The sequence below is a fragment of the Vicugna pacos genome, chromosome 33 (assembly GCF_048564905.1).
Source record: "Vicugna pacos chromosome 33, VicPac4, whole genome shotgun sequence".
Lineage (NCBI taxonomy): Eukaryota > Metazoa > Chordata > Mammalia > Artiodactyla > Camelidae > Vicugna > Vicugna pacos.
The window spans coordinates 19353863-19376652 of record NC_133019.1 but is presented as its reverse complement, the minus strand read 5'-3'; the positions used below and the strand labels follow the sequence as shown (position 1 = coordinate 19376652).

The 22790-nt window shown below is 38.3% G+C and overlaps 1 protein-coding gene and 1 long non-coding RNA gene across 12 annotated transcripts in view; one reads left to right on the top strand and one right to left on the bottom strand.

The window, feature by feature from the left end:
• C33H11orf65 (chromosome 33 C11orf65 homolog) overlaps positions 1–22790 on the bottom strand; it is a 258094-nt gene that overhangs the window by 175881 nt on the left and 59423 nt on the right. For 3 of the 11 annotated variants that reach the window (XM_072953896.1, XM_072953894.1, XM_072953897.1), the window contains 3 exons: positions 16599–16769; positions 12157–12212; positions 9606–10040 (listed from right to left, as the gene is read on the bottom strand). The exons of 7 other annotated variants lie outside the window; for them this stretch is intronic. In XM_072953896.1, coding sequence (XP_072809997.1) covers positions 9889–10040; positions 12157–12212; positions 16599–16769 — 379 coding nt within the window. In that variant the 3' untranslated portion in view covers positions 9606–9888. Of the gene's footprint in view, positions 1–9605; positions 10041–12156; positions 12213–16598; positions 16770–22790 lie in introns of those variants that run through there. One more of the 11 variants, XM_072953899.1, reaches the window with a different exon arrangement.
• On the top strand, positions 144–15926 carry LOC140691101 (uncharacterized). Its single transcript, XR_012066568.1, has 3 exons — positions 144–431; positions 11373–11594; positions 15465–15926. It is a non-coding gene; the product is annotated as an uncharacterized lncRNA (long non-coding RNA).

Here is a 22790-nt window from a genome sequence, read left to right as displayed (position 1 = left end):
TCTATGCCACACTTTGTTTATTTAACACGATTTTGAACATCTACATCAAAGGTACGTAATACATTTTAATTGGTAGTGATGTAGCTGTGTGTAGTTGAAGAGGGAGAGACGCATAGGCTCTTCAGTTTGATGCAACAGTTGTGAAGTGTTTGCAGTGTGCAGTGTCTGGAAGCTGTTCTAGGAAAAACAAAAGAGACACAACTTAAGGAGATGGGAGACCATACATGCACTTGGTAAGTATTAAGCCCAAGGTTTTCTGTAGATAAGCCGGAGGCTTTTTCTCACAGTACTAACTTTATCACCCCAGTAAGTTTTGTGACTCTGTTTCACGTTTGGAAACTCATTTTTTTAGGCCTTGGAAGGATTTACCTGACAAAGACTTGATAAACCGTATTGACAGATCTCCCAAAGCAAGTCACAGATTGAAAAAGGTACTTCCTCAGTGCTTTCTCTTAACTAGTGGGAATAAAGTACTTGCCTTTATTTAACACTCAGGATGAGTACAGTTTGAACAATGATGTTGATCATGATGTTTCTGTGCTCTCTATTCTGTTCCATTGACCTGTATGTCTGATTTTATGCCAGTGCCATGCTGTTTTGATTACTGTAGCTTTGTAGTATCATTTGAAATCAGCAAGCACTATACCCCCAGCTTTGTTCTTCTTTCTCAAGATTGCTTTGGCTGTTCCTGGTCATTTGTGTTTCCATACAGTTATTAGAATGGTTTGTTCTGGTTCTGTGAAAAATGTGATTAGTTGTTTTGTTTTGTTTTTGTTTTTAATTTTTAAAACAATTTTATTTGAGGGGTAGGTAATTAGGTTTATTTATTTATTTATGTATTTTGTTGATTGATTTGTGGGTCTTGCATTACTTTGCATCCCTTGAGTAAATCCCACTTGATCATAGTACATGATACGTTCAACGTATGGCTGAATTCAGTTTGCTAATATTTTGTTGAGGGGTTTTGCATCTGTGTTCATCAGTGATGCTGGCCTGTAATTTTCCTTTTTTGTGGTGTCTTTGGTTTTGGTATCAGGGTGATGCTCTTCTCATAGAATGGGTGTAGAAGCATTCCTTTCCCTTCAGTTTTTTGGAATAGTTTAAGAACAGGTGTTGAATTCTGCGCACCTGTGAAGCCATTGATCCTGGACTTTTGGTTGTTGGGAGGGTTTTTTTAAATTATTGATTCAATTTCATTACTGGTGTATGGTCTGCTTATATTTTCTATTTCTTCCTGATTCAGTCTTGGGAGATTGTACGTTGCTTGGAATTTTTCTATTCTTCTAGGTTGTCTATACTATTGGCGTATAATTATTCATAGTACTCTCTTGTGATCCCTTGTATTTATGTGGTGTCTGTTGTAATTTCTCTTTCATTTCTGATTTTGTATATTGGGGCCTTCTTTTTCTTGATGAGTCTGGCTAAAGACATCAATTTTGTTTATCTTTTCAGGGAATCATCCATTAATTTCATTAATCAATCTTTTTTTCTTGCTTGCTTGCTTGCTTGCTTGCTTGCTTTTTTTGGTCTCTATTTCATTTATTTCTGCTCTGACTATGATTTCTTTCCTTCTACTAACTTTGGGTTTTGTTTGTTCTTCTTTTTCTAGTTCTTTTAGATGTAAGTTTAGCTTCTTTGAGGTTTTTCTTGCTTCCTGAGGTAGAACTGTATTGCTGTAAACTCCCTCTTAGGTCTGCTTTTGCTGTGTGCCATAGATTTTGGATCGTTTTGTTTCCATTTTCTTTTGTCTCCAGGTGTTTTAAAATTTCCTCTTTGATTTATTTAATGACCTATTGGTTGTTTAATAGCATTTTTTAGCTCCCCCATGTTTGTGGGTTTTTTCCAGTTTTTTCTTTTCTTGTTGATTTATACTGTCATTTCATATTGTCAGAAAAGATGCTTGATATGCTTTTAATCTTCTAAGTTTACCAAGACTTGTTTTGTTGCCTAGTGTGTGATCTTTCCTGGAGAATGCTCCATATGCACTTGAAAAGAATGTGTATTCAGCTACTTTGGGATAGAATGCGCTGTATATATCTATTAAGTCTATTTGGTCTAATGTATCATTTAAGGCTAGTCTTTCCTTATTATTTTCTGTCGGATGATCCACCCATTGATGTAAATGGGGTGGTAGAGTCTCCTCCTATTATTGTTTTACTGTCAGTTTCTCTCTTTATGTCTGTTAATATTTGCTTTATGTATTTAAGTGTTCCTGTGTTGGGTGCATGTATATTTGGCAATTGTTTTATCTTCTTTGCTATATTGGCTTTCTTTTGATTTCCATTTGCCCGGATTACCTTTTTCCATCCTCTCACTTTCAGTCTGTGTGTGTCTTTAGAGCTGAAGTGAATCTCTTGTGGGCATCACATACCTGGGTCTTGTTTTTGTATCCATTCAGCGACTCTGTGTCTTCTGATGGAGAGTTTTGTCCAATTACATTTAAAGTAATTAGTGATAGGCATGTATTTATTATCATTTTATTAATTGTTTTCTTCTGCTCTCTTTTGCTGTGATTTGATGGCTATCTTTAGTTTTATGCTAGGATTCCTTTGTCTTTTGTGTGTGTCTATTATTAGTTTCTGGTTTGTAGTTACTGTGAAGCTCATATAAAACACAGTATATGATATATGATTATTTTAGTTGATAATTTTAAATTCAAATGCATTCTAGCCTGTCTACATGTTTACTCTCCCATCCCTGCATTTAATGGTTTAGACATATTTTACATCTTTTTTGTTTTGCATATTCCTTTACTTATTGTGGATGTAGATTGTTTGCTACTTTTATCTTTTAACCCTTATACTAGTTTTATGAGTGGTTGATCTACTACCTTTACTGTATGTTTGCCTTTATCAGTAAGATTTTTTTCCTTTCATAATTTTCCTATTTATAGTTGGCCTTTTCTTTTCTGCTTAGAGAAGTCCCTATGACAGTTCTTGTAAAGCCAGTTTAGTGGTGCTGAACTATGTTAGCTTTTGCTTCTCTGTAAAATGTTTATCTCTCCTTCAGATCTGAATGATATCCTTGCCAGGTAGAGTATTCTTGGTTGTTTTGGCCTTTCATCACTTTGAATATATCATGACACTCCCTTCTGGCCTACAAAGTTGTTGAAAATTCAGCTGGTAGCCTTATGTGGGTTCCCTTGTATGTTGTTTTTGCCTGGCTGCTTTAAGATTCTCTTTTACCTTTCATTTTTGCCATTTTAATTATAATGTGTCTTCATGCGGACCTCTTTGGGTCATCTTGTTTGTGACTCTCTCTGCTTCTTGGACTTGGATGTCTGTTTCTTTCCCCTGGTTAGGGAAGTTTTCAGCTAGTCTTAGATGAGTTCTCTGTCCCTTTCTTTCTATCTTCTCTTTCTAGGACCGCTGTAATACAAATGTTAGTATGCTTTGTGTTCTCTTAGAGATCTTTTAGACTATCCTCATTTTTTAAAATTCTTTTCCCATTTCTCTTTTAGTTTGGGAATTTCCACTCCCCTGTCTTCCAGATTGATTATTCATTTTTCTGTATCATGTAATCTACTGTTGATTCCTTCTAGTACATTTTAAAATTTCAGTTATTGTATTCATCAGCTCTTTTTGGTTCCGCCTTATATTTTCTGTTTAAATTCTCACAGTGTTCTCCATTCTTCTCCCGAGTTCAGTGAGCACCTTTATGATCTATACCTTGAACTCTTTATCTGGTAGATTCCTTATCTCTACTTTGTTTAGTTCTTTTTCTGATATTTTATCTTTTTCCATTGTTTGGAACATAAATTTCTGTCTCATTATTTTGCCCAATTCTCTGTATTTATTTCTCTGTACTAGGTAGGTTGGTTATGTTTCCCAATCTTGGCACAGTGGCCTTGTTTAGGAAATATCCTATGGGGCCCAGCATCACACTCCTCTCTGGTCACCAGACCTATATGTTGTAGGACACCCCCTGTGTGGGCTGCCTGTTCCTCTCTGTTGTGGCATGGCTGGCTTCCGTGGGTGCATTCGGTGTGGCTGGTCCCAACACAGTTGGCCGCAAGGCTGTGTCTTATGTGGTGATTTTGGTGTTGAAAGTGGGTTAGGCTTCCCACGTGGCTGGCTGTGTAGCTCAGGGACATTTGGGGCTGGTGCTCGCCCACCATTGAGTGGCGCCAAGTCCCCACAAGGCTGTCTGCACGTCTGGGGTCTCGAGGCTAGTGCCAGCCTTCTGGTGGATGGCGCAAGGTCCCCAGCACTAATAGGCTAGAGAGAGGACTCCAAAATGGCACTGGTGTTGCTGTGCTTGAATAAGCTCCCCCACTGGCTGATGCCTGTATCTCCATTCCCCCTGGGGGAGTCCTAGTTTTTTCTTGCCTTTATGGGAGGTTCTCCAAGATCAGCAAGTAGGTCTGACTCAGGCTCCTTTCAAACTACTGGCTCCACACTGGGACTCAGAACATGTGAGAAGTTGCATGTGCCCTTTGAGAGTGGAGCCTGTTTCCAGTAGCCCTCAGGCCTTCTCCAGTGTAAGCCCTGCTGGCCTTCCAAGCCAGTGCGCTGGGGGCTTGTTTTCTCCGTGCAGGATTCCCAGGCTGGGGTGCCTGATGTGGGACGTGGAATCCTCACTCTTGGGGAGGACGTCAGTGATAGTGATACTCTGCCCACTTATGGGTTGCCAACTCAGGGGTGTGGTTCCTGACTGTACCGTGTCCCCCCTTCCTACCTGTCTTGTGGCTCCTTCATTAGTGGAAAATCTTTTCTGATAGTCTTCGGCTCATTCTCATAGATAGTTGCTCTGTAGGTAGTTTTAGTTTTGGTGTTTCCATGGGAGGAGGTGGGTTCAGAGTCTTCATACTCAGCCACCTTGGCCCTCATGTTGTGTTCAATTACTGCAGTGTAAAGCACCATGGCCAAGTGAGTGTCATTGGCATCTCAAGCATATTCATGGCATAAAAAGGCCAAAAGTCACGGAAAATAATCCAGAGGAGCAATACTTCTGCTTCTAAGTAAGACACACCATTGCTGCACAAACTCTTCCTAATATTAAAAGAGCCCATTTTATGAGGCCACTATTACCGTTAAACCAGAAATATGAGAATTATAAGAAAAGAAAACTGAAGACCAGTATCCTTGATGAATACATGCAAAAGCCCTTACAAATATTAGCAAATCAATTCCACCAGTATAAAAAGGAGATAATACGTCATGACCAAATGGCATTATTTCAGGAATCCCACGTTGGCTTAATATTTGAAAATCAATCAGTATTCATAAACTAACAATGAAAAACCATATGATCATGTCAATGGGTGCAGAAAAAGCATGTGAGAAAATTCAACACTCATGATAAAAACTTATCAAACTAAGAATAAAGGGAACATCCTCAATCTGATAAAGGATGTCTGTGAAAAACTTATTCACACCATACTTAATGGCGAAAGACTAAGATCAGAAACAAAGCTGGGATGCCACTCTTCCGAGTTCTATTCAACATTGTACTGGAGTTTCTGGCCATGCGACGTGGCAAAGAGAAAGAAAGAAAAGGCATACCGTTTGAAAAGGAGTAGTTATTTTCATTTGCAGATGACATGATCATCTCTGTGGAAAATTCTAAAGAAATTTCTAAAGCCACTTAGATCAGGAATTTATCCTGTTTTTTATCCCTAGCAATGAACAGTTTGAAATTGAAATTAAGAAGCAATATCATCAGAAAATATGAAATAGTTGGATATACTTCCAATAAAACATGTGAAATACTTGTAAGCTTAAATTTACAACCATGACTGAGAAACCAGAGTCCTAAGTACACGGAGATGTACCATGTTCATGACTGGGGGACTCAGTATGAAGATAATCAGTTCTCCCCAGAATTGTTAAATAGAATCGATGCAATCCAATAAAAATCCCAACCGGCTTTTTTCTTTTTTCTTTTTTTCCTTTCCTTTTAGTATTTGACAATCTGACTGTAAAAATCTATGTGGAAATGCAAAGGAACTAGAATAAGCCAAAACAATTTGAAAAGGGAAAACAAGATTGGACAACTTACACCAAAGCCGCAGTAACAAACACAAGGCACATTACCATAAGGATAAGACACACAGATCAGTGGAGCAGGATGAGGAACCCAGAAATAGACTGATGTATGACTGATTTTCAACAAAGGCAATTTAATAGGGAAAGGATGGTCTTTCAAAACAAAATTGTGCATATCCACATCCAAGAAAACTCATCTCAAACCTTCCTTCCCACTATATACAGTAATTAACTTGAAATGGATGATAAACCTAAACGTGAGAGATAAAGTTATAAAATTTGAATAAGAGCTCCTTTGTGACCTTGGTTTGAGTAGAGATTTCCTAGATAAGACACTAAAAGCATGAACCATAAAAGAAAAGAAATGGTAGCTTGGACTCTATTAAAATTAAGTATTTCTTCTCCTCAAAAGACACCATAAAAGAAAATGAAAACATCACCCACAGATTGGCAAAGCAGTAAAAATCCCTTCATCAGTAGAAATCCTGATAAAGGGGTTTCTTTGAACATATTAAAAACATCTTTTAACACAATAATGAAATAAACAATTTAGAATTGGCAAAAGATTTGAATAGACACTCCACCAAAGAAGATACTGAAATGGCAGATAAGCATATTAAAGATCTTAAATATCATAAGTCACTTAGAAAATGCAAACTAAAATCACAGTGAAATGCTATTCACTATACATCCCCTTGAATAGCTAAAATTAAAACATTTGACAACAGCAAGTGACAAAAACCAAGTGCAACTGCTAAAATGCACTGCTGGCGGAAATGCAAATGGCCCAGCCACTTAGAAAAACAGATTCTTATAAAACAGTTAAACATTTGTTAAAATGATCGTACTACCCAAAGCAATCTATAAATCAGTGTAACCCCTATGAAATCACCAATGGCATTTTTCACAGAACTGGAACAAAAATTTTTTAAATTTGTATGGAAACACAAAAGACCTCGAGTAGCCAACACAGTCTTGAAAAAGAAGAACAGAGCTGGAGGTATCATGCTCCCTGACTTCAGACTGTACTGCAAAGCTACAGTAATCAAAACAGTACAGTACCAGCACAAAAAACAGACACATAGATCAATGGAACAGAATAGAGAGCCCAGAAATAAACCCATGCACTTATGGTCACTTAATCTATGACAGTGGAGGCAAGGGTATACAATGGAGAAAAGACAATCTTTTCAATAAGTGGTGCTGGGAAAAGTGGACAACTATGTGTAAAAGACTGAAATTAGAACATTCTCTAACAATATGTAAAAAAATAAACTCAAATGGATTAAAGACCTAAATGTAAGACCAGATACTTTAAAACTCCTAGAGGAAAAAAACATAAGCTGAACATTCCTTGACATAAATCACAGCAATATTCTTTTGGATTAGTCTCCTAGAGTAATGGAAAGAAAAGCAAAAATAAACAAGTGAGACTTAATTAAATTTAAAAGCTTTTGCGCAGCAAAAGAAACCATAATGAAAATGAAAAGACAACCTACGGAATGGGAGAAAATATTTGCAAATGATGCGACCAACAAGGAATTAACTTCCAAATTATATAAACAGCTTATACTGCTCAATATAAAAAAAAAAAAACCCAAACAATCCAATTTAAAAAATGGGCAGAACACCTAAATAGACATCTCTCCAAAGAAGACATACAGATGGCCAATAGACACATGGGAAGATGCTGAACATCATTAATTATTAGAGAAATGCGAATCAAAACTACAATGAGGTATCACCTCACACCAGTCAGAATGGCCGTCATCAAAACGTCTACAAATAATAAATGCTGGAGAGAATGTAAAGAAAAGGGAACCTTCCTACACTTGTTGGCGGGAATGGAAATTGTTGTGGCCACTATGGAGAACAGTATGGAAGTTCCCTAAACGACTGAAAATAAAGTTACCATGTGATCCAGCAATCCCACTCCCGGGCATATATCCAAAAAAATGACAAAAACTAATTCGAAAAGGTACGTGCACCCCAATGTTCTTAGCAGCACTAGTTATAATAGCCAAGACATGAAGGCAACCTAAATGCTCCTTGACAGATAAATGGATAAAGAAGATGTGATACATATATATCTATATATCTGTATCTATATCTATATCTATATCTATATCTATCTATCTACCTACCTACAATGGAATACTACTCAGCCATAAAAATGAAATAGTGCCATTTGCAGCACAAGGATGGACCTAGAGATTATCATACTAAGTGAGATAAGTCAGACAGACAAAGACAAATTTCATATGATATCACTTATATGTGGAATCTAAAAAAAAATGATCCATGTGAACATACTTACAAAACAGAAACAGACACAAACTTTCAGTTACCAAAGGGGAAAGGAGGAAAAGGGATAAATTAGGAATTTGGGATTAACAGATCCACACTACTCTATGTAAAATAAACAATAAGGACCTACTGTTTGGCACAGGGAACTATATTCAGTAGCTTGTAATAACCTATAATGGAAAAGAATCTGAAGAAGAATATATATAAAAGATATGTGTTATACAATATATAATATAAAAAGAGTATAACTGAATCACTTTGCAGTATACCTGAAACGTTGTACATTAACTATACTTCAGTTGAAAAAATAAAAATTAAAATAGTTAAACGTATAGTTACTGTTCACCCCAGCAGTTTCACTCCCAGGTATTTCCCAAATGAAAATGCATATCCCCATAAAAACTTATATATAACTGTTCATAGCAGCTTTATTCATAATGACCCCAAACGGGAAACAGCCAAATGCCTATCCGTCTGGCGAAGGATAAAGGAATGGTGATATTGCCGTGTGATGGACACTAGTCGTTAAAACAGGGATGAACTGCTGAAATACACAACAGGGATGAATTTCAGGAGCATTATGTTAAACAAGCAGGACCGGAAAAGACCGTATACCATTCCATTTATGTGCCATTCTAGAAAAGGCAGAAGTGTAGTGATTGAAAGATCCATCCTTTCCAGGGGCACGGGGTGGGGTGGGTGGACTGACTGCAAAGATGTACAATTTGGGGGGTGGTGTAGATGCACGGTACCTCAATTGTGGTGAAAATCACATAACTATATACTTGTCCAGACTCAACTGAATACTCACAATGGGTGAATGTGCATGTAAATTATATGAATAAATCTGATTTTTTTTCTTAAATACACGTTAGATCTTCTGACTGATGTTTTTCATGCTGGGAGGCATAAGCCTCTGATTGTAGTGGATTTTAAAAGGTGCAGTGTGATAAGTGTGACGATGGTTAGCAGCAGGAGGTACTTGTGGGGATGCACAGTAATTCAGACTTGGAGGGTGTGGCGGACTCTGTTCCTTGACCCAACAATCATCTCCGGTTTTCTGTTCTTCCCACCGTGGAAGCTGAGACAGATTTTTGCTTTTCTAGCTTCTTTGGCAAAGGGTGCTCCGTGACCCGGTTTTGTTCAAGGATGTTCAAGCTGACTGGCACTGGGCCTTCTAGTAAGGCTTTACTTTCTAATAAAAAGAACTTGCTACCCTGCCTTTTCCCCTTTTTTAATTAAAAAAGAGCTCTGCCTGACAGAAATGCATAAATAAAGAATGCTTCAAATAAAGAAGGAAAACAATCCGACTGAGGGTTTTTTTTTTTTGCACCTAAGTATAATATCTTTATTTCAGTATGATTGTGAGAATGCTACAGGTTTTCAAAATACCAGGAGTAATCTCTGAATTTTCCATGACTCCTGCATTCATCCCGATGTTCTTCTTCTGTTTAATCCTCCACACTTAGTTGGGCTAGATTCTATGCCGAGAATACACAATCGTTCCAGTCAGAATAGACGATTCTTGACAGTAACTGATGGAATGGGGCCTTGAAGGGTTATAGCTCAGCAGAGAAGAGAAAGTGCTTTATAATTATATTCCATAAGTGGAATCAGGCGTTAGTCTAGTAAAACCCGGTCCTTCGTAAATATTTTCAAATGAAGTATCTTCTGAAGCTCCCATTTCCTCTTCCAATTTATCTTCATAGTCATATATTTTCCCTTTTGCTTCCTTAAACCTGAAACCTAGAGAGGAATGACAAAGATTTAGCAAGACGGCGGATGTGATAATAGCCTTAATCTACACGGCCCTGCGTGCCAGCTAGTCTGTCCCACGTTCCTTTCACCACTCTTAGGGCTTATCTTTTATATCCCATTGAACAGAAGCCATAAATGTCCCAAATTTCTGAGATCACCCTACTCTTCACTACCGTATGTCATTGTCCATCTTTGCAGAAGGCTCTGTAGGATCTGGGCTTGAGGTTTAATCTACTACCCGTAGCTCTGTAATTTGAGGCAAGCTCCTTGGCCTCTGTCTCAGTGTCCTCATCCATAAAATAAGGATAGTAATAGCACATCCTCCGCATATTTTGTGAGCACTAAGTGTGATGGTGCATGTGAAGAGCTTAGCATTTACTCTGGCATCTGGTTAGCACTCCACAATTAACTACCAGCGAATAGTCTGTGTTCACAAATGAAGAGAAGCCTTTTCTGACCCTAGAGCTAGTTTCCAAATTCTGGATTTGATTTCCTCGTGCTTCTTTGAAGGTGTGCACACAGCCTCTCCTCCTTCCAATGCCAGCATCTTCAGTGTGTCACCTCCCGCTGCCTTCAGTTATGATGCAGATCGCCACTACTTAAAATAATTTTCACTTGTTCTCACGTTCCTTCCAATTACCACGCTATCTCCTTCTCTTCACAATAATCTTTTAGCTCAGTCATTTATATGCTCTGCTTCCATTTTTGTACTTGTCATTCCTTTATATTCTTCCATCTGTCGTTGAGACCCTACTATGTGCTACCCATTGGGGATTCCATAGCAAACAAAACAGACAACTTCCTACCCTCAAATGAAGACAGTTGCCTAAACCTGTTCTCCAGAAGGCCATCAACTCCATTAAACTCCCGACTTGGAAACCACAGCATGTGTCTGAGGACCAGGCAAGAGGCCGGTGATGCTGGGTGGCTGTGAGTGAGGGGGAGAGTGGGACACGATAAGGGTGGAAAGCTAGACCAGAGCCAGAGCGCCATGATAAACTCAGGATTTTATTCTAAGTGCAGCGGAGAACTGTGAGGGGCAGCAGAGGTCGTCATCAGTGAGAGCATGGGCTTTCGAGCCGTCCAGTCTCAGTTCAAATCCCGGCCCTCCCGGGAACTGACTGTGACCTTGAGCAAGAAACTTGGCGACTGTTTGCGTGTCTGTAAAATACAGTTAATAGAACCTGTCTCGTTGGCTTGTTCTGAAGATCGAATGAGTCAATTTTATGAAAGTACTTTAAAGACAGCACTTCCACGTAAGTGATTGCCAAAGAAGAGTTTGTTAAAAGTGTTTTGCTTCAATCACTATCTGTTGTACAGGTTTGGAGGCTGTCCCAGAAGCCTGCAGAGGGAGGGTGGCAACCTGGACTGTGGTGGTGGCATCGAGCTGGAAATAAGTGGACGGGTAAAGCTAATGACAGCGAACGTTTCCAGAGCACATACCATGCGCCGGGCACTACTCTGAGCTCTTCACCTGCAGTTGTCTCTTACTACCTCACAGCCGTCTAGGAGCCACATACGATTGTCATTCTCACTTTGCAGGTGAGGAGACTGAGCCCGAAGCTTGCGCAAGATCATACAGTTAGTTAACAGAAGAGCCAAAAGGTCAAAATCAGGCAGTCTGAATCAGCACTCTGCAGCGGTCACCTCTCTCTCTCAGCTAGTGACAGATGACAGTGGGACATCATGGACTCAGAGTATACGAAACCGTAACTAGGCTTTGGCTGCGCACTATGCTGTCACTTTCAGCTTCTTGGTAGTGTGAGCGCCTGGGGGACCGCAGTGGCACAGAACCTACAAAATATCTCCAACGTTCTGAAACATTTATTTTGCCAAGTGAAGTCTGCTCATTAAAATTATTACCAAAACCATGAGATATGCAACTTAAAAAGAGGATTCATTTTTTTAAAACATCATTTTAGCCAACTCTAAATAAAATAGAACATTTCCTTTTATCCCCAGATTACAGTTTTATACGTAAATTTATTTATGTCTGTGTACTGTGAGAAGTGAAGTGCTTGTTAGGTGCTTAGAGATGTGTGCATGTGTGCGATGTATTGTTTTTCTTTATAAGAATTTCCCATTATTGCTAAAAGTCACCTACTTTTGAAGTTAGCTGAAGAGTTGCTTGTAGCAATTTCCTTCCAGTTGGCAATGTACCTAAGCACATTATATAAGCATTCATTAAATTGATTTATTAGTAAGTGATAAATTGATTCATTAGTACATACTTAGACTACTTCTAAAATTCCACTTTCTCTATGAAATCTTAGATTAATGGTGACAAATTCACTAGTCCAAATGTTTAATTTCTTGACTTTCCCACCTCCAAGTTGCTGTCATGCACCTCAGGCGACCCCCAGCACAAGGAGTTGGAGGAGCTATAAAAATGGCGCCCACCATCTACCGTACTGGTGCCTTTTGGCCTCCCTCCAGCCCACCTCTCCTCATTTTATTCTGTTCTACTCCTGCAGGACCACGTCCTCAACTAAGTGACAACTAAGAAGTTAGTCAACTTCTAAATTAAACATACAGAGGGGAGGTGCCAACATGGCAGAGTAGAGAGACTCACAGCTCGCCCTGTCCCACAAATACACTAAATTAAACTATGATTGGAAAAATCTGAGAAGGAAAAAGTTGGCGAAACTACAACATAACTTTCTTCTTGGTTCTGGATTGCCAGACCTACTGTCTCTGACATATCAGTGGAAATTTATTTAATCAATTAATTTATTTGTCAGTGGAAATTTAAATAGTTTATGATCTTATTAGAGCAACGGCGCTGTCTTTGCTGTGTCCAGTAAACATAAGAGATCACGTTCAAGCCGGGTACACGCAGCTGCCACCTCGGTTCCCTAAACAGACTGAAACAGGGAGACAAGTGTATCCTGAGAAAAGGTAGACAGGGAAGGGCAAGTATGATGAGCTACAAAGATGAGGGAGAGCTCCAAGGGGCAGGTTTCCTGTGGCTTATTCAGCTGATTTTACACTCTGTATCCCCCTTTTGCAAGCCTCCTTTCTTCCAGCTGCACCCAAGAAATCAGGTAAGGAATTGATCACAGCAGGTGCTAAAAGGAACCTGGCCGAGAAAGCAGGAAGAGGATTAGAACTGTCATGTGCTTTGGGAAACGCTGTGATTTTCACTTGAATTATTCTTTACTTTTGTTAACTTGGTGTTGTTCGTGAACGTTTCTGGTATAGGAAGGTATGTATTATGCAACAGTAGTTAATTGTCATAAAGTACTGCGTCTGAAGTCGGCTGCTGCTTACACTGCTACCTTCGGTTGCCCCGAGAGCTTTATTCTGTGGCCTTAAGAGGGATGCTGCTGGGGCGCTGCTGATGGCGAGATGCAGGAGCACAGCAAGCGGCGTAAACCCCTTCCAGGGTCTCTTAGCTGACAGTTCAGTCTGGCTTGACCTTAAATTTAGGCGGACTCTGTGCTTTCAGTGGTTGTTCAGGAACACTATGAAGAGAATCGCCCTGCTTCCTTGGATTTACGTACTGAAAGGTTTTCATTCCACTTTCAAGGAACCAAGATAAAGGACTTTGATCAAGTGTGCGCTAAGCCCTGACAGTCTAGGGCACAAACACATGCAATATTTAAGACTGATCACTGACTCGGCTTTACCTGAGGTCAAGGTATGAATTTACTCGATTGCTTAAAAAGAACTTTTCATAAGGAACATGCCAGCAGTAACCAATGAGAAATCTAAGCTTTACAAATAGAAGCGACAATCGGATTACAGCATTACCATGTTGTTTGTATCATAGATCTGTCTTTCTAACAAATTTTTGGAATTTTCTCAGATAATAGCAAAGTGCATGTGAAATCTACCATGAATCTCTCAGGAATACAAATGTAACATTTTAAAAGCCCAGGAAGAGTCCTGAGCCACAGAGGCCGCACAATTCCCTGTCTTAGACATCAAAGAGCAGCTTCAGATACTGATACTGCCCACTGAGCACTCTCACCAACCAACAGGGTTAATAGAAAATTATGTAAGATATCCCAGCTGTGGACCATTTAATAGGGTATGTCAAAATTAACTAGCAATTTGAAAAATATGACGATCCTGGAAGAGGAACACCCATCTTGATAAGAGAACACGCCCCTGAAAATCCAGCAGGAAGAATGCCGGCGGCAGGCAGAGGAGCCACTACGTGGCACTGTGCGGGTGACTCTAGCAGTAATGCAGACATTGCTTTCCATCCTACGCACCGGCAGCAACGCATCTCTGCACACCACAGAATTTGCCACAATACCCATCGGGTCCTTGAGTCCAAGAGTGAAGTTGACACTATCCACTCTTTAAAATTATAATAATGTTGTATTCAGTTGATGATGTTGATCTGAAGATTCACCCGGCTTCTTCCCAGGAGAGCGTCCGTCTGTCATAACAAGGGGTTAGCACCAAAGCCTTTGGGAAGAATCTGGTTGGTATCACCCAGTATCAGTGTTCAGCACACTTATGTCATTCTAATGGTCTGTCAAAAACCATCTATAGATTTTGAAGGATACTTCAAGGAATTAGTGGCTACCAATTCTTCTGAAGGAAAAGAAGTCGGACTTCGAAATTCTCATCAAATAAGGTATCATCAAGCCAGTTATAAATACCTAGACGACTGCCAAGATCTAAGAGGAAAGGAGACTGGGGAGACCATAAATTCACTGGGAAGAAGGTGCTTATACCTAATGTCTACTCTCAGCTAGGGGAAGGTCCCTGCAAATGTTGGTTTTGCCTGAGATCATCAGTTATCTTGTGGTCAGTAACACTACTGCAATATCCCCAAATAATCATGCTGGATTCCATTTGAAATTTTTGTTGTCCAGGGCTCAACAGAAAAACTCGCTAAGAATCCCAGGTCGGTGCCAAACTGTGATCTTGCCCAAGTCAGACTATGAACTGACAGAGGTTGTACGTAATTTGGAAACGTGAGGTGTCTACGTTTTCAAAAAGGGAGATTTTGAATTAGTCTCACCGTATCAAAGCTAGATGTATTTATCCCACTCCATACAGGATGTGAGATACCAAAAACCACTTCACGTCTTGCTGGTTTATTCTGTTTTTATCCCTTTTTTCCACAAAGGGAAGCCATTAGAAGTCGCTGTCACCTAGCGGAGACAGGTTTTAGGGGATGATGGTGGGGAAAGTCGTTTGTAGACCGAGAAGCCTATTTATGTCCTCCCTTTGAGCGCAACTGTTTCACTCTTCCGTATTCCACTCGTGATAGAATATAGAATCTGGGTGTGGATTAATTTGTAATCTTTCCCTGCAGCTTGCTGGCCCTTTGCTTGAATTATCCAAGCACAGAAGGGAAAGGCAGAACAGGATTTCAGAGCCTCACCTGAGAGAACTCTCTATCCTGTTCATTCAGAATGGACAGCCCCTGCCTCTCTCTCCTTTCTCTAGGAATCTTCTTAGGAAAGGAGGAAGTACAGCATGACAGCTCCTGTCCTTGGATGTCATTTCCTGCATCACTGTGACCATCTTACTTATTCAGTGCCCTAGACACCACAAACGTGCTGTCTCTGAGGAATCCCACTACTGTGGACTGGACAAGATAGTGGGGTGATTGAATCATACAATCTCTTTACTATTTATTTATTACAAAATATTTTAGAGCATCTAAGATGGATAATTAGTTCTTTATCCTTTCTTATCTTTCCCTTTTAATTTTCTAATACATCCTTCCCATCATCTTCTTTTTTCTATTCTCTTTTTCCTGTTTTCTTAGTCATTCTTTCCCTTTTTCTTCTTTTCTCTCTGCTTTTCTTACTGTCCTCTTCTCTGCTTTCTCTGATCTCTTTTTCCTGGTCTATTGTTCAGTCACAGTCAACCTAATTTTCCCTGTTTCACATTTCTAACCTTCCTGTTCCGAATTCCTTCCTTTTTCTTGTGTTTCTTTATTTATGCCATCTTAACAAGGATCGAAAATAAAGACTAAAAGTAAAACATTATTTTTTCTGCCACTTCATCCATGCAATACTTACATTCGTTATTGTATCTGTCTGTCTTTTTAATTATAGCTATCTTCGTGGGTATGAACTAGGATCTTATTGTGGTTTTGATTTGCATTTCCCTGATGGCTGTATTAAATATTTTAAAATTTCTTATCACACAAAAAATACTAAAAATGTTTTTCAAGGGTCAAATCATGTCAATGAAAAATTATAACTTTTTAATGTCCCACACAGGACAATTAGGGAATATACACTGAGAAAATAATTTGTATTATTAACATCGTGTTTTCACGTTTCCCAGTGTAAGAAGTAAAGCAGACCTAGACTAAGGCATAAGAATAAAGTCTGAGAGTAAAGAACGCCTAAGTCTAGGTTTCCTTTTTCTACTTTTAGAACATTCCTTTTTTTTTTTTTTTACCATTTCCCCCTCATCTTTCTAGACAGATAATAGACTCAAGGTTTTTTTGTTCTTTTTTTTTTTTAAACTATGTGGCCCCAAGATTCAACATGGAAGTGGGAAATATTAGAGACAAAAATATCTGACGCCTGCCCTTGCTGCCCAAGAATAGCAACGTGAAATTACTCATCAAAGTTGAGTGTGTTGGTCCAGTTCAGCACTTCATCCACTTCCCATTCCATCACAGAATCTATTCCACCAGTTTCGATAGCTTTTATTAGCCCTTTGGTTGCTGTGTGAATTAAACCCAGAGTGTCATGGTTTGTTGACTTGGCCTCGAGGTTTCCTGCATAGTACCTACACAGAGGAAAGGAGAGGGGACGTAATCCTCGGAAACAGGTGAACAGGCGGCTACTAGTAGATGCAGTTAACATATATTGTTGATGTGAAACTATTTACATAGCAAACCAAGTTTTCACCCTATTTAATTCAAATTCATCCAAACCAATTTCTTCGTGATGGGATCTTCTGGGAAAAACAAAGCAACTTAATCAACCACACTCATCAGAGAAGCCTCATTTCAAAATCAACCTCTCAGTAAGTTACACTGTTGTGTTACAAGGAAAAGCTAAGTATTAAATCACTGAATTACGGAGGCAAAGGCTCTTGGAGGCCAAGTAACTAGCCCACTTGTTTCATAGGTGAGGAAATATACCCTGGAAGAGGAACTTTTTACAAAGGCATGTGGCCAATGCCTCGTAGGACAGGAGAAGGGGTGGGGAAGAAGGAACGAAAGAGGAAGAGGTAAAAGGAAGAGTGATATTAACATCTTTTTTGTGTGTGCCAGCTATATTTTATACATTACCTTTAATTCTCTTTAAAAAGACAACTTCTTGGTCGCACCTATTTTTATTCCCATTTTATGGATGAGGAAACTGAGACTTGGAGAAGTTACAAAATTGTTTAGGATCATGTAAGTAGTAAATATGCATGTATCAGAGCCAGTATTCAAATCTGACTCCAAGGCCAGACTCCTTCTGCAGCACTGCTCTGTCTTACATTAGTCTGAGCAAATAAATGAATGTATCCACCGAACATGAGCTCAGCAAGTAAAGAGAAGTTAGCAGTCCTTACCAAGAATATTAAAGTATAGTGCTTTTTTTTGTTTTGTTTTCCATTTTAAGACCTACATTGGTATTCCTTTTCAAAGGTTAACCTATTCTGAAGTTGTATTCATTTATTTTTTTCTTTTTTTAAACATTTTTTATTGAGTTATAGTCATTTTACAATGTTGTGTCAAATTCCAGCGTAGAGCACAACTTTTCAGTTATACATGAACATACATATATTCATTGTCACTTTTTTTTTTTTTTTTTGCTGTGAGCTGCCACAAGACCTGGTATATATTTCCCTGTGCTATACAGTATAATCTTGTTTATCTGTTCTACATATGCCTGTCAGTATCTACAAATTTTGAACTCCCAGTCTGTCCCTTCCCACCCCTCGCCCCCTTGGCAACCACAAATTTGTATTCTATGTCTTTGAGTCTGTTTCTGTTTTGTATTTATGTTCTTTTTTTTTTCTTTTTAGATTCCACATATAAGTGATCTCATATGGTATTTTTCTTTCTCTTTCTGGCTTACTTCACTTAGAATGACATTCTCCAGGGACATTCATGTTGCTGCAAATGGCGTTATGTTGTCATTTTTATGGCTGAATAGTATTCCACTGTATAAATATACCACTTCTTCTTTATCTGGTCAGCTCTCAATGGACATTTAGGCTGTTTCCATTTCTTGGCTATTGTAAATAGTGCTGCTAGGAACATTGGGGTGCAGGTGTCTTTTTGAAGTAGGATTCCTTCTGGATATATGCCCAGGAGCGGGATTCCAGGGTCATATGGTAAGTCTATTCCTAGTCTTTTTGAGGAATCTCCATACTGTTTTCCACAGTGGCTGCACCAAACTGCATTCCCACCAGCAGTGTAGGAGGGTACCCTTTCCTCCACAGCCTCTCCAGCATTTGTCATTTGTGGACTTTTGAATGATGGCCATTCTGACTGGTGTGAGGTGATACCTCATTGTAGTTTTGATTTGCATTTCTCTAATAATTAGTGATATTGAGCATTTTTTCATGTCCCTATTGATCATTTGTATTTCTTCCGTGGAAAATTGCTTGTTTAGGTCCTCTGCCCATTTTTGGATTGGGTTGCTTTTTTTTTCTTATTAAATTGTATGAGTTGCCTATATATTCTGGAGATCCAGGCCTTCGTCGGTTTCATCTTTTGCAAAAATTTTCTTCCATTCCATAGGTTGTCGTTTTGTTTTACTTATGGTTTTCTTTGCTGTGCAGAAGCTTGTAAGTTTAATAGGTCCCATTTGTTTATTCTTGCTTTTATTTCTATTGCTTGGGTAGACTGCCCTAGGAGAACATTTTTGAGATGTATGTGAGATAATGTTTTGCCTATATTTTCTTCTAGGAGGTTTATTGTATCTTGTCTTATGTTTAAGTCTTTGATCCATTTTGCGTTTATTTTTGTGTATGGTGTAAGGGAGTGTTCTAGCTTCATTGCTTTACATGCTGCTGTCCAGTTTTCCCAATGCCATTTGCTGAAGAGGCTGTCTTTATTCCATTGTATATTCTTGCCTCCTTTGTCCAAGATTAGTTGACCAAAAGTTTGTGGGTTCATTTCTGGGCTCTGTATTCTGTTCCATTGGTCCATATGTCTGTTTTTGTACCAATACCATGCTGTCTTGATGACTGTAGCTCTGTAGTATTGTCTGAAGTCTGGGAGGGTTATTCCTCCAGCCTCTTTCTTCTTCTTCAGTAATGCTTTGGCAATTCTAGGTCTTTTGTGGTTCCATATAAATTTTACTGTGATTTGTTCTAGTTCTGTGAAATATATCCTGGGTAATTGGATAGGAATTGCATTAAACCTGTAGATTGCCTTGGGCAGTGTGACCATTTTAAAAACTGATTCTTCCAATCCAGGAGCATGGGATATCTTTCCATTTTTTTAAATCTTCTTTAATTTCCTTCATCAGTTGTTTATAGTTTTCCATGTACAAGTCTTTCACCTCCTTGGTTAGATTTATTCCTAGGCATTTTATTACTTTGGGTGCTATTTTAAAGGGGATTGTTTCTTTACTTTCTTTTTCTGTTGATTCATTGTTAGTGTAAAGAAATGCAACTGATTTTTGAACATTAATCTTGTAACCTGCTACCTTACTGAATTCTTTGATCAGCTCTAGTAGTTTTTATGTGGACCTTTTAGGGTTTTCTATATATAGTAACATGTCGTCAGCATATAGTGACACTTTTACCTCTTTTTTTCCAGTTTGGATCCCTTTTATTTCTCTCTCTTGCCTGATTGCTGTGGCTAGGACTTCCAAGACTCTGTTGAATAGGAGTGGTGATAGTGGGCAGCCTTGTCTTGTCTCAGATTTTAGTGGGAAGCTTTTGAGTTTTTCACTGTTGAGTACTATGCTGGCTGTAGGTTTGTCATATATAGCTTTTATTATGTTGAGATATGTTCCCTCTATACCCACTTTGGTGAGAATTTTTATCATAAATGGGTGTTGAATTTTATCAGATGCTTTTTCTGCATCTATTGAGATGATCATGTGTTTTTTTGTCCTTTCTTTTGTTGATGTGATGTATTACATTGATTGATTTGCGTATGTTGAACCACCCTTGTGTCCCTGGGATGAACCCCACTTGGCCATGATGTATAATCTTTTTTATGTGCTGTTGGACTCTATTTGCTAATGTTTTGGTAAGGATTATTGCATCCATGTTCATCAGTGATATTGGTCTGTAATTCTCTTTTTTGGTGGTGCCTTTGCCTGGTTTTGGTATCAGGGTGATGGTAGCTTCATAGAATGAGTTTGGGAGTATTCCCTCCTTTTCAATCTTCTGGAAGAGTTTAAGAAGGACTGGTATGAGTTCTTCTTTGTATGTTTGGTAGAATTCCCTCATTTATTAATCTGACAATCATTTATTAGGATGTGCCTTAGAGATGGTGTAGAGCTAGGACTAGTACCAAACTACCTGGCTTTGAATCTTGCTTCTGTGATTTACTTGCTGTATAATCTTTGCCAAATAACCTAACCTTTCTGGGCCTCAACGTCTTCATCCTTATAATGGTAATCTTAATACTACATCCTCTGCCTATGTTATTTTCTAGGAGTTTTATGGTTTCAGGTCTTACATTTAGGTATTTAATCCACTTTGAGTTTATTTTTGTATATGGTGTGAGGAAATGTTCTAATTCCATTCTTTTACATGTAGCTATCCAGTTTTCCCAGCACCACTTATTGAAGAGACTGTCTTTTCTCTATTGTACATTCTTGCCTCCTTTGTCATAGATTAATTGACAGTAGGTGTGTGAGTTTATTCCTGGGCTTTCTATTCTGTTCCATTGATCTGTGTGTCTTTTCTTCAGTCAGTACCATACTGTTTTGATTACTGTAGCTTTGTAGTATAGTTTGAAGTCTGAGGGTGATTCCTCCAGCTCTCTTCTTTCTCAAGATTGCATTGCTGAACTTTGAACTGCTTTGGTAGTTCAGGGTCTTTTGTGGTTTCATATAAATTTTAGAAGTATTTGCTCTACTTCTGTGAAAAATGTCATGGGCATTTTGATAGGCATTCCATTAAATCTGCAGATTGCTTTGGGTAATATGGTCATTTTAACAATATTAAGTCCTCTAATCCAAGAACACATTATATCTTTCCATTTCTTTGTATCATTTTCAAATTTCTTCATCAGTGTTTTATAGTTTTCACCTCTTTGGTTAAGTTTATTTTCTAGGTATTTTATTCTTTTTGATTTTACACAATTTTACATAAATCATAGAAATATTTTTTTGGATCTGTCTCCTAAGGCAAAGAAATAAAAGCAAAAATAATATCCAAAATATATAAACAGCTCACAAACTGAATATCAAGAAAAGAAAGAAAACAACCCAATTTAAAAAATGAACAGAAGACCTGAATAGACATTTTTCCAAAGAAGACATACAGGTGGCTAACAGGAACATGAAAAGCTGCTCAGCATTGCTCGTCATTAGAAATATGCAACTCAAAACTGCAATGAGATTTCACCTCACACCTTTCAGAATGGCTATTACCAGAAAATGTATAAAAACCAAATGTTGACGAGGAGTGGAGAAAACGGAACCTCTGTAGAAATGTAAATTGGTGCAGCCACTGTGGAAAACAATACAAAAATTCCTCAAAAAACTAAAAATAGAACTACTATATGATCCACGAATTCCACTGCTGGGTTTATATCCAAAGAAAATGAAAGCACTAATTTGAAAAGATACATGCACCCCAATGTTCATAGCAGGATTATTTGCAATAGCCAAGATATGGAAGCACCCTAAGTGTCCATCAACAGATGAATGGATAAAGAATATGTGATATAAAAAAAAAGAATATGTGCTATATAAACACAAAGGAATATTACTCAGCCATAAAAAAGAATGAAATTCTGTACTTCACAAAACATGAATGGACCTAGAGAGTAATATGTTTAGTGAAAGAAGTCAGGCAGAGAAACATAAATGCTCTGTTATCACTTACATGTGGATTCTAAAAAATTAAACAAATGAGTACATATAACAAAACAGAAACAGACTCATAGATATAGAGTACAAACCAGTGGTTACCAGTGGGAAGAGGGGAGAAGGAAGTGAAAAACTGGGTTAGGTGATTAAGAGATACAAACTACTGTGGATAAAATAGATAAGCAACAAGGATATATCTTACAGCACAGGGAAATATAGCCATTGTTTTGTAATAACATTAAGTGGAGTATAATCTTTTCAAATATTGTATCATTATGTTGTACACTTGAAACTAATATAATCAACTATACTTCAAAAAACCCACTACTACCTCATAGCATTCTTGAGAGGTTTAGAAGTACAAATCCCTATAAAGCATTTAGGACAATGACTCGCACATAATAAAAATTCAATAAAAGTAGGGTTATACAATCCTGGGTGGCAAGAGATATGACCGTGACAAGGTATTTTCCTGCGCTCATGAAGTTTCTGCATTGTCAGACTTTAAATTCATAGTGACCCATTAGACCTAGTGAATTTTATAGAAGCAGGAGCATACCTCTTGATTTATATTGTTTAGTAAGAGCACAAATTATAATAAATTATGATTTTACATTTTTTCTGTAGTTCTTTGTTCACATAATCATTTAATAAATATTTCTAGAAAAGTTCTTTACATTTACTTACAGTTACCATTTTTGGTGCTCTTCATTCCTTGTATGGATCTAGATTTCTACCTAGAGTCACTTTTCTTCCTTTATTTCTTATACTGCTGTTCTGTTCATGATGATAGAACTTAGTTTTGTCT